General features: G+C 42.5%; 1 protein-coding gene across 2 annotated transcripts; it reads right to left on the reverse strand.

The window, feature by feature from the left end:
- Window positions 1-523: 523 nt before the first annotated feature.
- Window positions 524-7760, reverse strand: atad1a (ATPase family AAA domain containing 1a). Of its 2 annotated transcripts, none has more exons than XM_034542240.1 (10): window positions 7601-7760; window positions 6808-7020; window positions 6561-6659; window positions 6340-6460; window positions 5118-5318; window positions 4823-4929; window positions 4538-4627; window positions 3378-3428; window positions 2985-3157; window positions 524-2193 (listed from the first exon to the last, which is right to left on the reverse strand). In XM_034542240.1, exons 2-10 carry the CDS (start codon window positions 6979-6981, stop codon window positions 2064-2066), a joined length of 1146 nt encoding a protein of 381 aa, XP_034398131.1. In that variant the 5' UTR covers window positions 6982-7020; window positions 7601-7760; the 3' UTR covers window positions 524-2063. The 2 variants fall into 2 exon arrangements, with proteins under 2 accessions (XP_034398131.1, XP_034398133.1); XM_034542242.1 differs by having other exon boundaries at window positions 7278-7614.
- Window positions 7761-15502: the final 7742 nt, after the last annotated feature.

Consider the following 15502-nt stretch of genomic DNA (forward strand, 5'->3'; position numbering starts at 1 on the left):
GACTGTAATTTTAAGCTGTTTGGCTGTCAGCAAGTTCTGAAAAGTGGACTTATTAGCAATGCAAGGCTTTTGTTAGCGACCAGCAGTAGAGCTGGAGCAAACAGCTACAGAGTGGAAAGAGTAAGTGCTTGGTTATGGCCAACAATGGCTTATTAATGCATGCCGAAAGGGTACAGAATCGGACTGCACAGCCGTAGAATTTACAAACAGTTTATGACGATTCAGAATCCCAATAAAGTAGCAGCCTCTCACAGTGCACTTTTTGGGTCTCAAGAATTGACCAAACACTTACTTACTAGTCAGAAGATTATTGGTAAAATAACCATTGCCAATATACAAAATGAATTAGTAATTAATAGGTTTAGATAACATTGTTTGAAATCTTCACAGGTTGAACATTGTCTTTTGGGAATGATAACATCTATTATATTTATAAAAGGGAGGAACAGAGAAAAACATGTTGAAAGCCATGCTGAAATAAGCACGGTCAAATATGGTTGGTTTAGCAAAAAAAAAAGAGAAATATTTTCTTCGGTATAATTTAATAAATACACTTTACAGTAAATGGTTTACATACCGTATTCAACACACACATATTTGACAATATAATGAACAGTAACTGATAATGGCTCAAATGACCTGACAAGTCCTACTGCATCGAGAACATATGTTAGCCGTCGCAAAAAAAGGGAACTAAGACCTGTAAGCTGTAGCGACACAATCGTTGGTTGACACGGAAATATTGTGACCCTTAACTGTCACCTGACATACTCTAATGAAGAGCAACAGATGTCCAAAGATTACCGAATGAACCAATAACGGAGAAACAATCATCCATTTCATTATCTCACCTCAATGCTATAAACTGCTCTTCATGTGAGCACACCTGCCCCTAGCCACAGGACTGTGAAGCTGCAGCGCCACCATGTGGTCATGGTCGACTGACCGCTTTGCCCTGGCTTGCTCAGACTGAGTGGGAGGAAGGTCTGTATGAGACCCACGAACACATGCTGTGACCATGTGGTGAATAATGAGGCTTTTTATACAGAGGGAGTCAGAAAAGCATGTCACAACAACTTCACACGGATAGCTGATTGAAATGATTTCAATTTTAAAGCCACGATCCCCTTGAAGTGAGAATAAAAGTAACTGACACAGACTGATGTGCTTTGTTGCGACGGATATTGATCGACGTACAGAACAAGACATTAAAAGTTGATAAAAAACATTCAGAGAAACAATGGAGACTCACAAATAATGATAATAGGACAATTATTAAGACACTAAAATAAAAAAAGTTTTAAACACCCGAAATATTTGTAAATTAAGAAGGAACAGCTATTGTCGTTTTGGGTGGAAAAGAAATATTAAGTGCAAAAGACCACTAAATGCACTGAAGACCAATTGGATTGGGTAACTTCAGTTTCACAATCATGCACACAGCACCATTCCTATAATATATATCTGCTAATAGCTAAGGAGGTGTAAATCAGGTAACATTACAGCCATAAGTCGAAGCTCAGGTGATGATAGCTGTGGTTTCTATTAGTGACCCCATCTCTACTTGGTTGTCGTTTACTGAATGTGTGTTTTGTTATCTGTTAACTGAGAGCTGAGAAATATGTCTTTGCTGCAAAATACTTATTTTATATTATCTTATTATTAAAAATGAAATAATTCTGCCCTTATGTACTGAAATGTGATGAACAAGTTTGCATCTGTACCATCAGGTCGTAGAACTGTAGTTTGTAGTATTACGAGCAGTAACTTCAGATGGATTTATAATGTTTATGGAAAATGCATTCACCTCTTCCAAACAACCTGCCCTGGAGTAAGACATTGTCTCTATGGTCAGTGGCCAGTAGGACACCTTAGATGTCCGAAGGTAATGTAACTGTACACTTATGCTGAAAGTGAGCGTGCTCAGAACAAACACTGCATGAATAAATACACTTCAAGAAAAGTATGGCTGCTTTCTGGCTTTTCCAACTGCACCCCTGACATGTTGGTGGAGCCTCTGCTTGTAGAACATCATATTTCCCATTGTGGTGCAGTATTGGTGTTTAGTCCAGGGGTACCTCTGACACAATGGGTAACATGAAGGCTGTGGCCTGCTTAGATTCCTTCATCTTGTCCAGGCCGAAAAGGAGGTCCAGCTGGGTGACCGGCCGCAACCTTTCCTCATCCACAGGTCTGGAGCAAAGGACACAGGATGTCAGAGGTCAGACACAGAAGAAGCTGCTTTACCTACATCCAAAGTAAAAAGTATTTACATATTTTTGACTTATTACATACTGCCTTTTTAAGTTGTACCGTTTGGATTTTTTTCCTCTAAGGATGTACCTTTGCATACTCAGTGATTTCAATTTCTTCATGATCCCGACAGTGACAAAGTTGGTTGCATTAGAACACAAGAATATTGTTGTTATATATAACAATATTATTTTTGTGTTCTAATGATTAATTTTCTTTTGTTTTAATTATTCTGCTGCTGGAGAAGTGAACAACAGGCTGACACCTTAGCATCAAGTAAAACATATTTCTTCTTTTAGCAATAGTGCCTTGCTCAGAGGGTTTCAATAGTCGCTTAGCAACAGCTGAAGCATGGGTTACACAGATCAGATATTGAGCATTTTAATATAAGATGCTTCTAAACTCAACCAGATCTACCTCTGACACCTTTCAATTTAAATCACACACAGTACTTTGTGAAGTGGATCAACACATGCCTCAACCTGAAATGATTTGAATGCGCATGATTAGAATCCTTGAGAGTGCATTAATGTTTTATCATAATCACTATTACACTGAATACTCTAAGGAATGGAACACACACACACACACAAAAGCTTTCAAAAACCCACACAGGTGTAACCTCCTCTGTTTAGGGCAGGCTATTTAAACACCATTTAAAAATAGAAAGATGCTGTGTGGACACCAGTGCTACAAAATCTTGTAGAGGTGTTTGAATATATGAATCATACCTTTCCTCCTCCTGGCTGTCCTGCAGCTGCTGAGCGATCTGCCTCATTTGCTCCTTTCGGACATAGTCCCGGACTCTGTACATGGCAGCATCGCGGCAAAGCTCCCGGAGGTCACTGCCAGAGTAACCGTCTGTCTTCTCCGCGATCTCTTTCAGATTAATGGCATTGCTCAGCTGAGCAGAAGAGCAGGACCGCAATGTGAGACGATTATGTAGAATTAATCTGTTAGCTGTCACTGGTCTTTAGCTGTATTCATGTGTGATCTGATCTACTTTAATGTCATTGCACAGTGAAAATGCACTTGTGAAATGATCACTGCAAATGACAAAAGAGAGCATTGAAGAGAATAATTTCTTTCATGACTGACGAGTATGAAAATAAAGCACATCTTACGCTTTCTCCTGTTAAAATCAGCCTCAGGATGTCCTGTCTTTGTCTTGACTTCTGTAAATACAGAAAGACAACGATTCTTTAAAGAATATTAATGTGCCTCTAATGAATACAAAAAAAACAAAAAGTACATGAGCAACTAATCACATCAAGAGATGCTAGTCATCAGAAATGGTCAAAGTGCCATTTCAACTACCTAGACACATCATACATACACATTATGTGTAATTGTATTCCCTTCTTTTCTCCTGCATCATCAGCTCATATATATTTATATCTGACATGATAAGGGGCTGCATATTGGACTGGATAAAAGATTAAGCCGATGCTTGTTGTGGCTAGGCCAGCAGCCATCAATCAATCTGAGACATACAGCTCAGTTTAAGCTGTGCTTTTTTACTTTATGTGTTGCGCAAAACACACCATTTAATTCACTACAGTAAATGGAGATCAGGTGATAATAGTGTGTGTGTATATATATATATATATATATCCATCCATCCATCTTCAATACCGCTTATCCTCATTAGGGTCGCGGGGGCGCTGGAGCCTATCCCAGCTGACATAGGGCGAAGGCAGGGGACACCCTGGACAGGCCGCCAGTCCATCGAGGGCACATGTAGGGACATACAACCATTCACTCTCACATTCACACCTTTGGGCAATTTAGAGATCAATTAACCTGCAGCATGTCTTTGGACTGTGGGAGGAAGCCGGAGAGCCCGGAGAGAACCCACGCTGCCACGGGGAGAACATGCAAACTCCACACAGAAGGACCGCTCCGACTGGGAATTGAACCCGCGGCCCTCTTGCTGTGAGGCGACAGTGCTAGCCACTACACCACCGTGCAATATATATATATATATATATATATATATATATATATATATATATATATATATATATATCCTGAGAGTCTGATGTTGGATAAAGAAGGTCAATATAGTATACAATTAACACAGTCTTTGTTAATGTTCACTGCTAAAATATTGAAACGTTGCCTCGTAAATATATATATTTTTTTTTTAAAACACGTAGATTTAGGAAGGAAAACAGTAAAGATGAATTTACCAACTTATTACACACTGTATGAATTTATGTTGAATTATTTGCATTACATAGATACATGTTTGTGCTGGTGTATGTGTGTGTACGTGTCTTACTGGTAGGCCAACATAAAAAGTGGTGGGCATCCTGCGCAAAATGGCTGGATCCACATCCTGTGGCCTGTTTGTAGCTCCCATTACCATCACCTAAAATCACAAGTACATCAACATGAATACATTATGGTGACAAATCCACCTGCTGCATTACCTCCTCAAACACAGGACAAGGCACACTTTTTCTAATACTTTTCCAATGACTGGGGACAAGAGAAATGGCTGTATATACAGTAACTTAATCTGGGATGTACATTACAGTATAGGGGGGAAGTATGGTTGTGTTACCTGGGTGGTTGACGAAGTATCCAGGCCATCCCACAGGCTCATGAACTGAGCCTTCATCATGGCTGTGGCCTCATGGTCCATGCTGGAACGGTTCCTCAGAAATGAGTCTAACACGCAAGGAGCAAAAACAAGGATGAATCAGATTCTGAAGGGAAACCTTCAATTTCTTTTGTATGAAAATCATCATGATAGCAATATAAGCATCACGTTTTAGAAAAGAGTAGACTTAAAGATAATACACATCTAACAGTGTATTAAACACACTTTTTCAAAGTAATAGAGTAATCAAGCATACCAATCTCATCAATGAAGATGATACAGGGCTGGAGTTTTACTGCCAATGAGAAGACAGCCGAAGTCAGCTTCTGTGATTCGCCGTACCACATGTCTGTCAGTGTGGAGGGCTGGAGGTTAATAAACTTGCAGCCTGAGGCTTTGGCTGTTGCCTTGGCGATCATGGTCTTCCCACATCCCGGAGGACCAAACAATAAAACACCTGCAAGGGCAAAACATATTTTCAACATCCTGTTATGTTTTTGTTTAAAGTACAAACAAATTGTAGTAAAGGTAGTCAAATGCCTACAAATACTATTCACAACAATTATATGTCTATAAAATAGATCCTAGTTGAGTAAAACAATACATTTAAGTTTTACACATGATTTTAGAGTCTATTGGCCTTGTAATGAGATCTATATATACACACGTATATATTTTACTGGCCAAACTGTGGGAGACATTTTGCCTAACTTCACCAACAGACAGATGGAAAATTTGGCCTCACTTGCAGCATACTTTAAAAAATGTACATGATATAAATAACGGCTGAAGATGAGGCATGTAACACAGCTGTAGATGGAGGCATAATGCACCAGATGGCTTTCTGACAATGAGAAATAAGTGGTTTAACTTCTGATATCTGTAGTTCTTAAAACCTAGTTTCATGTTGGTTTGTTGTTGATGCACTTCAACTAAAATTATTAGCATAAGTGACAGAGAATGCAGTCAGAAATTGTAACAGATACTCTTTGTTTATACTGTCTGCTGGCAGTATTAGCAGACCATCTACGGCAGAAGATTCATGTTATTTATTTATTTTGAGAAGAGGGCATGTCGTATCAAATTTCCTCTCATTACTGCTCTTGCGTTTGTGTATTATCTGTGACAGATCATTTGTTTAAAATATTGTGTTGCAAATTTGCACTGAAGTGAAATAATAAAATATAATGAAACTATTTTCACTCTCATTCAATACATTTAGTAAACAGAGGTAAAATTCCTCCACAGTTGACCTAACATAGGTTAAGATACTTTAAAAGTAAAGTTCACCACACAAATGTATCATTGTGATAAATACTTGCCAGATGTCTATGTGTGGTTTCCAATCCATTAGAATATAGAGTAGAGTACAATAGTATGATGTTCATTGTATTTGATCCTTTAAAGTTAGTATGTACCTTGAAGATTAAGTGTAAAAGTGTATCATTATAGTTCTGATTAAATGGTTCCTGTGGTACCTTTGGGAGGCTGAAAGAGTTTGGATCCTGCTAAAAGGTGTCTTTTCTGAAAGGGCAGGATGACTGTGTCTTGCAGCTCATTCACAACCTCATCCAGACCGGCTATATCTCTCCAGGTCACCTGCAGGAAGGTAGAGTATGATGAAGCGCATACTAAAAAAGGGTAAAAATATCACGACACCAGATAATCTCAACTGTCAATTGAAGACTACTGCAGTTACCTTCATAGTTTGGGGATCAACTAGTTGTGATGCAATGTTCATCTCATACTCCGTTAGCTTAACGCCCTCAACACCAATCCTCTTCATCAGTTGTTCTGCCTATAGAGAGGAGACACACACCCCAGCAAAAATCTGCTTTAGTCATCACTTTAATTTCTTAACCACTTCTGCTCCACTGACAGAAGAGAACATACATACATACAACTTCTTACATACTGTAAAACAATGGCCTGCTTATGTTCTATACCCTTTTCTTAGCTCGGCTTTTCTGTTTCGAGGTAGGATCCATAGCGTCTAAAACCCATTTGATGCTGTAGTAGGTCGCTGCACCAAAGATGGTCAACCTCAACAACATGCCCACCACCTCATTCCTGGACAGAGGCCGCATCAGAGCCTCTCTGGGAAGATCTTTAAGCAGCATCTCCGCTGGCTGATGTCAGTCCATTGGCTGGATAAAGATCTTAAGGAACAGAGGAATGAGAAGACAAATGAGATTGAGCTTGAACCTAATTATGTAGTTACATGTATACCAAATATGTCATAAGACACAGACATGGACATTACGTTTTCAATTTAATTATGTCTGGCACAATCATAGTTATTCTCCACCTGTTGGTGTTAACTATAATCCCATATTGCTTGATTTAACAAATCACACAATATAATGTGGTTTGCAGTACATTATTGACAAAATCATAGAAGTAAATATGATTTTACCTTCAACAATTGCGTCTGAATGAAAGTTCACGTGAGGCGTTCACAGTTCTGCTTCCCAAAAGATAACGCTAACTAAACCGTCTGTCAACTGATCACAATATTCGCTACTACGGCTAACTGAGCTGGTCATTAAACCGCTACAGATATGGATTCGTCAGTTAGCATCGCAAGCAAGCTACAGCTAACGAGGCTGTAGCTAGGGTGCACCACACTGTGACCGTTAGCATGTTGATACAACTAAAGACTGAATAAAACACTCCGTATGCGGTCAAGCGTAAATGTGACGTACCTCGTAAGATAAAAGAGGAAAGAGTCAGACTTACTCACGACGGGAACCAAGAGCCAAGGAACATTCCACAACACAGTGGCGTTGAAGGTTGCACCATCTTTGTGCCTCGGGTAGGAACAAACACTTGAGTTCCGGGGATTTTTTTTATAATCCACCTATTCACTGAGCAGGCATATTTCATACAGTCAGCCACTGGATGGCAGCGTTTTGCACACAGAACGTTTACACATCAGCACCACGGACAGCATCCACATTACTGTAGCACAGTGGTTTCTCAACCTTTTTTTAGTGATGTACCCCCTGTGAAATATTGTTTTCAGCCAAGTGCGAACCAGTGCAACACAAAAAAGATGTAATACACAGCGCTGTGCCATCAGTGTCTGATATTCTCTAATAGAGAAATTATATACAATTCAGTTGATGAATTTACGCTTATATCGATTTAAATATATATATATATATCACGTACCCCCTGGAGTACCTTCATGTACCCCCATTTGAGAACCACTGCTCTAGAGGATATGAACATTTGAATACAACATTGTGTACACATATTAACCTCTTGTAAGATCGCAGATGTTTGGCTAGTTTCTGAACAGAAAAACTCAGATGGGGTAAATGGCTGCTCAACTGCACCATAGAGGTGGTTTTCAAGTAGGATTGTGATGTGCTGGAATTATGCATTCTGTTTGACACAACAAAACATAAGAAGAGGAAATAGCACTGTGTAAAGGCATTTGTGTGATGATATTTTGTAGCTACAGTATCATGACATTAAGATACATTCTCATTCTGACCTCATTAACCAAGACAGTCTTTGATAGTATGGATATTGGTGTACAGTGTGTTATAGCCAAACATATTCCTATTAATCTAGGGTAAATGTGCAAAATCAAAACTAGATCTGGATGCTGTGTGGTTATTTAAACCTTGATTAATGTTAATGGAGATCTTTTGATTAGACTGTGATTGGATACCAAAAACCCAAGCATTTCATTGGGTAAGCTTGATGCAAATGTACCCCAGTCGAGTAGATAGCTCTTATCTGAAGCTCTTATCTGTTTGTTTTCCACTAATTTCAAGTGATGACTGATGCTGGATAATTCAGTCTTCTAACAGCAGGCTTTAAAGATAAGACTGTAACAAATGGGCCTCTCCTGCAAGCAATTTATCACACAGGTCCAAAGGATTGTTAATTGTCACAGATTGTGTGCTAAAATTGCAAAAATGCAGTTAAAGCTTTTGTCCAGACTGGTCTCTGCTTCGGGGATTTCATTTGGGAAATACAGACTAACAATGCAAAGAATAAACTGAAGTACATGAGTAGAAAAACATCTACTATAACTCCATAATTTAAAACCTTTTACATCAAAGGATTTCATGAATACACATGTTCCTTTTGATATTCCCCCAAGACTCTCAGCTCTTGCATCAACTATGAATCCTGCTCCTCAAGCAAAAACAAACAATAACAGTTTTCATTGTAACGTTCACTTCACCGTCCATGGAAATGTAATACTTTTTGGCCCAGTTTACCACACTTCTCATGTGAGCACAATTAACTGGATTTTTTTTAACAATGTGCAAGAAGAGGGGGATTGTCTTTTATTTTTTCTTGGTGTACACTTGTACCCGCCCCCCCCCCCCCCCCCCCCCCCCCCACCCCACCCCCCCCCCATTCTTGTGTCCAATTAGTGGTCCAAATGGATGCTCACTTCCATACTGCACAGTTCCAGTTAAGCGTTGAGCTAAGTTAATTCCACCCTTGTTGTGGAAAATGCGCACAAAGGCTGCTATTGCGCACACCTTCGACTGTGAAAATGCTTCATGAAAAGCTTTAATCCCCTTGTACTGCAGCAGCGAGTCCCAGGAGATAGCGGCCTGACAGGACCATTTTGATGGGTTTGGGCATTAAAGCACAGGCTTGTGTATCTGCAAAGTGCAGCCCGGGCTCCCACAACGACTTGCACCTCGCCCAAACAACCACTCTCACAGGCCAAAAAACCGCATTCAGCTCCTATGGCTGTCAACCTCGACAATGCCGTAGCTGAAGTAAAGCACTCTGCTTGCACCTTTTGTAGCCAAAGCTGCACTCTTGGCAAAAACAGGCTGGTAACTGATTGGTTTGCAGCAAGAGATAATAATCCTTGTTAATGGAGAATGCTTTGGCCATAATGTCTTATTGTACCAGCCAGGTTATAATTTGCCATTATTTTATGACTGTGGGTTCTCTCTGGGCTCTCCGGCTTCCTCCCACAGTCCAAAGACATGCTGCAGGTTAATTGATCTCTAAATTGCCCATAGGTGTGAATGTGAGAGTGAATGGTTGTATGTCCCTACATGTGCCCTCGATGGACTGGCGGCCTGTCCAGGGTGTCCCCTGCCTTCGCCCTATGTCAGCTGGGATAGGCTCCAGCGCCCCGCGACCCTAATGAGGATAAGCGGTATTGAAAATGGATGGATGGATGGATGGATGAATGACTGAATGAATATATATCTACCTTTTTACTGAAGGGGTTAAAATGTTTCACACTTCAGTTAATGTTGGCCACACACAGCAGTCAATTACCCTTTCAATCTCGAGAGAGAGATATTATCTCTTGCAGGATAAATAATCATGTGCCTGTTACCAAGAGGAACCAAAAGGATTTATTTCTGAAAACAGTAAGTGCTGGAACTGGATCGCTCACCTGAGTATTTTTAACTTAAGTGGACTGTCTTTTTAATCCATCCTCTAGTGGTTGAGATTTCATGTAGGCTTAAACATGTTTGTTTTTACTTTAATTTAGCCATTAGAAAAGGAACAGTACATCTTAACTAATTTCCTTGATTTTAAGTAAATTAGCTATTAGCTAATGATAAAAAACAAGGTTGTGAAAAACAATCGACAACACAATGTAGTTCATTCAACCACTGCCCCTCCTCTATACCAAGCGTGCCACTCTGGATCCTGGTTGCCCTTTGTGCAACCTACCTGACGCCAACTATGCAGGGGCCTAACATAAATTATTCATGCTTATTATACGACAATAAAAGCCTGTCATTGTCATTTAGCATATATGAAAACACAGGGATGAGCAGATGAAAGATGCATGAACGATGTCTGGGTGAGACTTGATACAACTCAACAAAGGGATTGTTGCAGGCTCCACCATGGATACAGAGGCACTGCTTAAACATGAGAGATCATTTGTTTTCTCCTTCTGATCCATCGCCTGAGACAGGTGAGAAGGCTATGCATTCCCTGTGGCACATCTATTCATGCATATAGATTACACGGATATAAGACTTCTTGCTCTGAAGAGGAAATCACTTTGTTTGGTGAATCAGTGAAATGGAAATGTGTGGAAAATATAGTAGGTTCAGAAACGTTTCATACCATCACGAGTATATTTAATACGGTTTAAAAAGTGACTTTTATTTGTTTGCAGTCAAGTAGGGTTTGAAAGGGGGTGGTAATGATGTAAACTTTAGATAGTCAGGATTTTGTCTCAGTAGTCAGCATCTATTATCGGTTGATAATAGGAACCCAATTATTCACTGAAAGCTTTAAATTGTTAAACAGATTAACAGTGACAAGAGGAACAAGACAGATTGAAACATTGTAGCATAATAAAACATAAAGTTACATTCACAGTTGTGTGAAATGTAAACACAACTCAGTTCAGGTTTCCCAGAAATAACTGGTGTAAGTTTAAGGTTATTGTACCATCACGATGTTATAATAATTTTAAAAAATCATCGAAGACTAAACGCCTTAATTTTTGCTACCTGGAGACACTGATAGCAAATATTTAAGCTTGTCACATAAAAACTTATTTCATCCCTGAATATAGCATGACAATCTGTTGTCAGGGGCGACTGTGGTAGAGCACGGTCGTCCTTCAATCAAAGGATTGGCGGTGCGATCTCTGCTAGTCCATGTTGATGTGTCGACTTCTGCATTGACACTCAACCCCAATTTGCCCCCGCAGGCTGTTCCTGCGGTGTGTGAATGGGTATGAATGTTAGATATTCCTGATGGGCAGCTGGTGCCTTGCATGGTAGCCTCTGTCATCAGTGTATGAATGGGTGTGAATGGATGAATGATGACATGTAGTGTGTGAGTGGTTTGAGTGGTCGGAAGACTAGAAAAGCGCTATACAAGTACAGTCCTTTACCATTACTTGTCATCCGTGCTTTTAAAATGATATGTTCAGCTAGTGTGTTTGCTCTTCATCTCATATCCACATGCTCAGAGTTGCAGTGACTGTTATCATTGCTCAGAAATTGAAACATCCATCCCATCCATTATCACCCGCTTATCCGGGGTCGGGTCGCGGTGGCAGCAGGTTCAGCAGGCCGACCCAGGCTTCCCTCTCACCCGCAGCACTTTCCAGCTCATTCTGGGGGATCCCGAGGCGTTCCAAGGCCAGCCGGGAGATATAATCCCTCCAGCGTGTCCTCGGTCTTCCCCGGGGCCTCCTACCAGTTGGACGTGCCCGGAAAACTTCTAATGGGAGGCGTCCAGGAGGCATCCTAACTAGATGCCCGAACCACCTCAGCTGACTCCTTTCGACACGAAGGAGCAGCGACTCGACTCCAAGCTCCCCCCTGATGTCCGAGCTCCTTACCCTATCTCTAAGGCTGAGCCCGGCCACCCTACGGAGGAAGCTCATTTCGGCCGCTTGTATCCGAGATCTCGTTCTTTCGGTCACGACCCAGAGTTCGTGACCATAGGTGAGGGTTGGAACGTAGACCGACCAGTAAATGGAGAGCTTTGCCTTCCGGCTCAGCTCCCTCTTCACTAAGACGGACCGGTACAGCGCCTGTTTTACTGCTGCAGCCGCACCGATCCGCCTATCGATCTCCCGCTCCACCTTACCCTCACTCGTGAACAAGACCCCGAGATACTTGAACTCCTTTGCTTGGGGTAGGCAGTTTGTCCCCACCTGGAGGGAGCAATCCGCCGGTTTCCGGCAGAGCACCATGGCCTCAGATTTGGAGGTGCTAACTCTCATCCCTGCCGCTTCGCACTCGGCTGCAAAACGCCCCAGTGAATGCTGGAGGTCACGGTCCGAGGAGGCAAACAGGACCACATCATCCGCAAACAGCAGAGAGGCGATCCCGAGACTCCCGAACCGGATCCTCTCCGCCCCCTGGCTGCGCCTAGATATCCTGTCCATGAAGGTCACGAACAGGACCGGTGATAAAGGGCAGCCCTGGCGGAGGCCAACACCCACCGGGAACGTGTCTGACTTACTACCGAGGAGACGAACACAGCTCCTACTGCAGGTGTACAGAGACCGGATGGCCCGTGCCAACGGGTCCGGCACCCCATACTCCCGCAGCACCCCCCACAAAAACCCCCGAGGGACCCGGTCGAAAGCCTTCTCCAGGTCTACAAAGCACATGTAAACTGGTTGGGCAAACTCCCAGGACCCCTCCAGTAATCTTGCGAGGGTAAAGAGCTGGTCCACTGTTCCACGACCGGGACGGAATCCGCACTGGTCGTCCTGAATCTGAGGTTCGACAAGCGGTCGGAGCCTCCTCTCCAGCACCCTGGCATAAGCTTTTCCCGGGAGGCTGAGCAGTGTGATACCACGATAGTTCGAGCACACTCTCCGGTCCCCCTTCTTGAAGATGGGAACCACCACCCCGGTCTGCCAGTCCATGGGCACTGTTCCCGACCCCCATGCGACACTGAAAAAGCGTGTCAACCAAGACAGCCCAACAATGTCCAGCGCTTTCAGCATCTCAGGGCGGATCTCATCCACCCCTGGCGCCTTGCCACCAAGGAGCTTTTTGACTACCTTAGCGACCTCTGCCAGGGATATGGGTGAATCCACCCAAAGTCTTCCGGCGCTGCCCCTCTCCGGGGGACATGTTGGCCGGGTTTAGGAGTTCCTCAAAGTGCTCTTTCCACCGCCCGACGATGTCCCCAGTCCGGGTCAGCAGTTCCCCCCCCCCTGCTGAGAACAGCCTGGGGTAGACCCTGCTTTCCCTTCCTGAGCCGTCGGATGGTTTGCCAGAACTTCCTTGAGGCCAACCGAAAGTCCTTCTCCATGGCCTCCCCGAACTCCTCCCATGCCCGAGTTTTAGCCTCCGCGACCATCGTCGCTGCAGCCCTTTTGGCCCGCCGGTACCCGTCAGCTGCTTCAGGAGACCCCTGGGCCAGCCAGGCCCGAAAGGCCTCCTTCTTCAGTTTGACGGCTACCCTCACCCCCGGTGTCCACCACCGGGTTCTAGGGTTGCCGCCACGACAGGCACCGATGACCTTCCGGCCACAGCCCCGAGCAGCCGCGTCCACAATAGAGGCTCTGAACAAGGTCCACTCGGATTCCATGTCCCCAGCCTCCCTCGGGATTTGTGAGAAGTTCTTCCGGAGGTGGGAGTTGAAGACCTCCCGGACAGGATCCTCTGCCAGACGTTCCCAGTTCACCCTCACTACACGTTTGGGCTTGCCAGGTCTCTCTAGCCGAGTCCCCCGCCATCTGATCCAACTCACCACCAGGTGGTGATCAGTTGACAGCTCTGCTCCTCTCTTCACCCGAGTGTCCAAGACATACGGCCGCAGATCAGATGATACGATTACAAAGTCGATCATTGATCTCCGGCCTAAGGTGTTCTGGTACCAGGTACACTTATGAGCCACCTTATGTTCGAACTGAACATGTTTTTTTTATTTAATCTATGGTCCCTTTCTGGACATTAATATTACATGTTACCAGAGTAGATTAGGTGACTATTGTAACCATCATCGTTGAATGCAACAGCAGCAGTGACTTGACAGAGAACATTAATTCAGATATAAAACTGACATTCATGAACTTTCATTTCAATTCGCTCTTCAAACTCTGATCTCTGTTCCTTCTTCCACTTCTGACAATTGTAATATATTCATTGCCTGCAATTCTGTTCCATAGTCTGACTTTATATGCGGTTAAAGAAATAAAATGGGTCTAAGATGTATCTCAGACGGGTCACTCTAATAAAGCTAGAATCCAATTGACCAAAAATCCAACCTGAGAGGAGAGCATTACACTAAGTTTAATGTTTGTTTACAGACATTTCTATAATGTATTAATTTGTAGCAACACTTAATAGTAAGCAAAACAAATGTATTGTTATCACTGTCAAATTATTTTTATCACTGTCAATTTTGAGCTTTTTATGCCCACTTTCCGTAAATCCGCATTTCTGCCGACTTTCCTTGAGGGAACTACCCACAATTTATAGTGTTGTGACGTTGGACAACGGGTTAATGGGGAAAGGGTAAACAAAAAAGGTAAACAAAGAAGACAGAACACAGCTGTTCAGCCTGGCAAATTAAATTTACACTGAAACAATAATCAGAAACGGTTTATTGCCAAGCATGTTACACAGACAAGGAATATGACTTGGTGATTGGTGCGTGACAAGGTAAAATGCATCATTTTAAAAAAGAGAATATGAAAATGTATGATCAAATTGTAAAAACAATTATGTTAGTAAAGTGTCAAGTATTTTTACATCACATTAAGGGTTTAAGATTGTACATGAAGTAAAAGAAACGCAAGCATCGGCTATGAAGATGTTCAGATCAGGCATGAAAACAACAATTTAACTATACCAATTCAAGCCCTTGCAGCTTTTTACACTCAACCATTTACCTGGTGACGTCAACCCCTCAGGGTTCAGGGCCCAAGGCCTTACGGGGCACATTGGCATTGGCCAAAGCGACCTTGAACAAGACACTGAAACTGAAAGTTGCTCCCCCGCCACTGCATCTGTATATCATGAAGTAAAATAGTAAAACAGTAGCCATTTCTTTTAATACTTAGCTTAAAAAGCACTTAATATGAAAAATGTGTCTGACTGTGACCAAATGGGCTTCACTCATTCAAACCAGTGTCAGTTGGCTCACTAGCTCTCTTGGCTGTCAAAACGCAAGACAGCAGCAAAAGCGGCAAGGCCT

This window comes from Cyclopterus lumpus, chromosome 9 (assembly GCF_009769545.1).
Source record: "Cyclopterus lumpus isolate fCycLum1 chromosome 9, fCycLum1.pri, whole genome shotgun sequence".
Classification (NCBI taxonomy): Eukaryota; Metazoa; Chordata; class Actinopteri; order Perciformes; family Cyclopteridae; genus Cyclopterus; species Cyclopterus lumpus.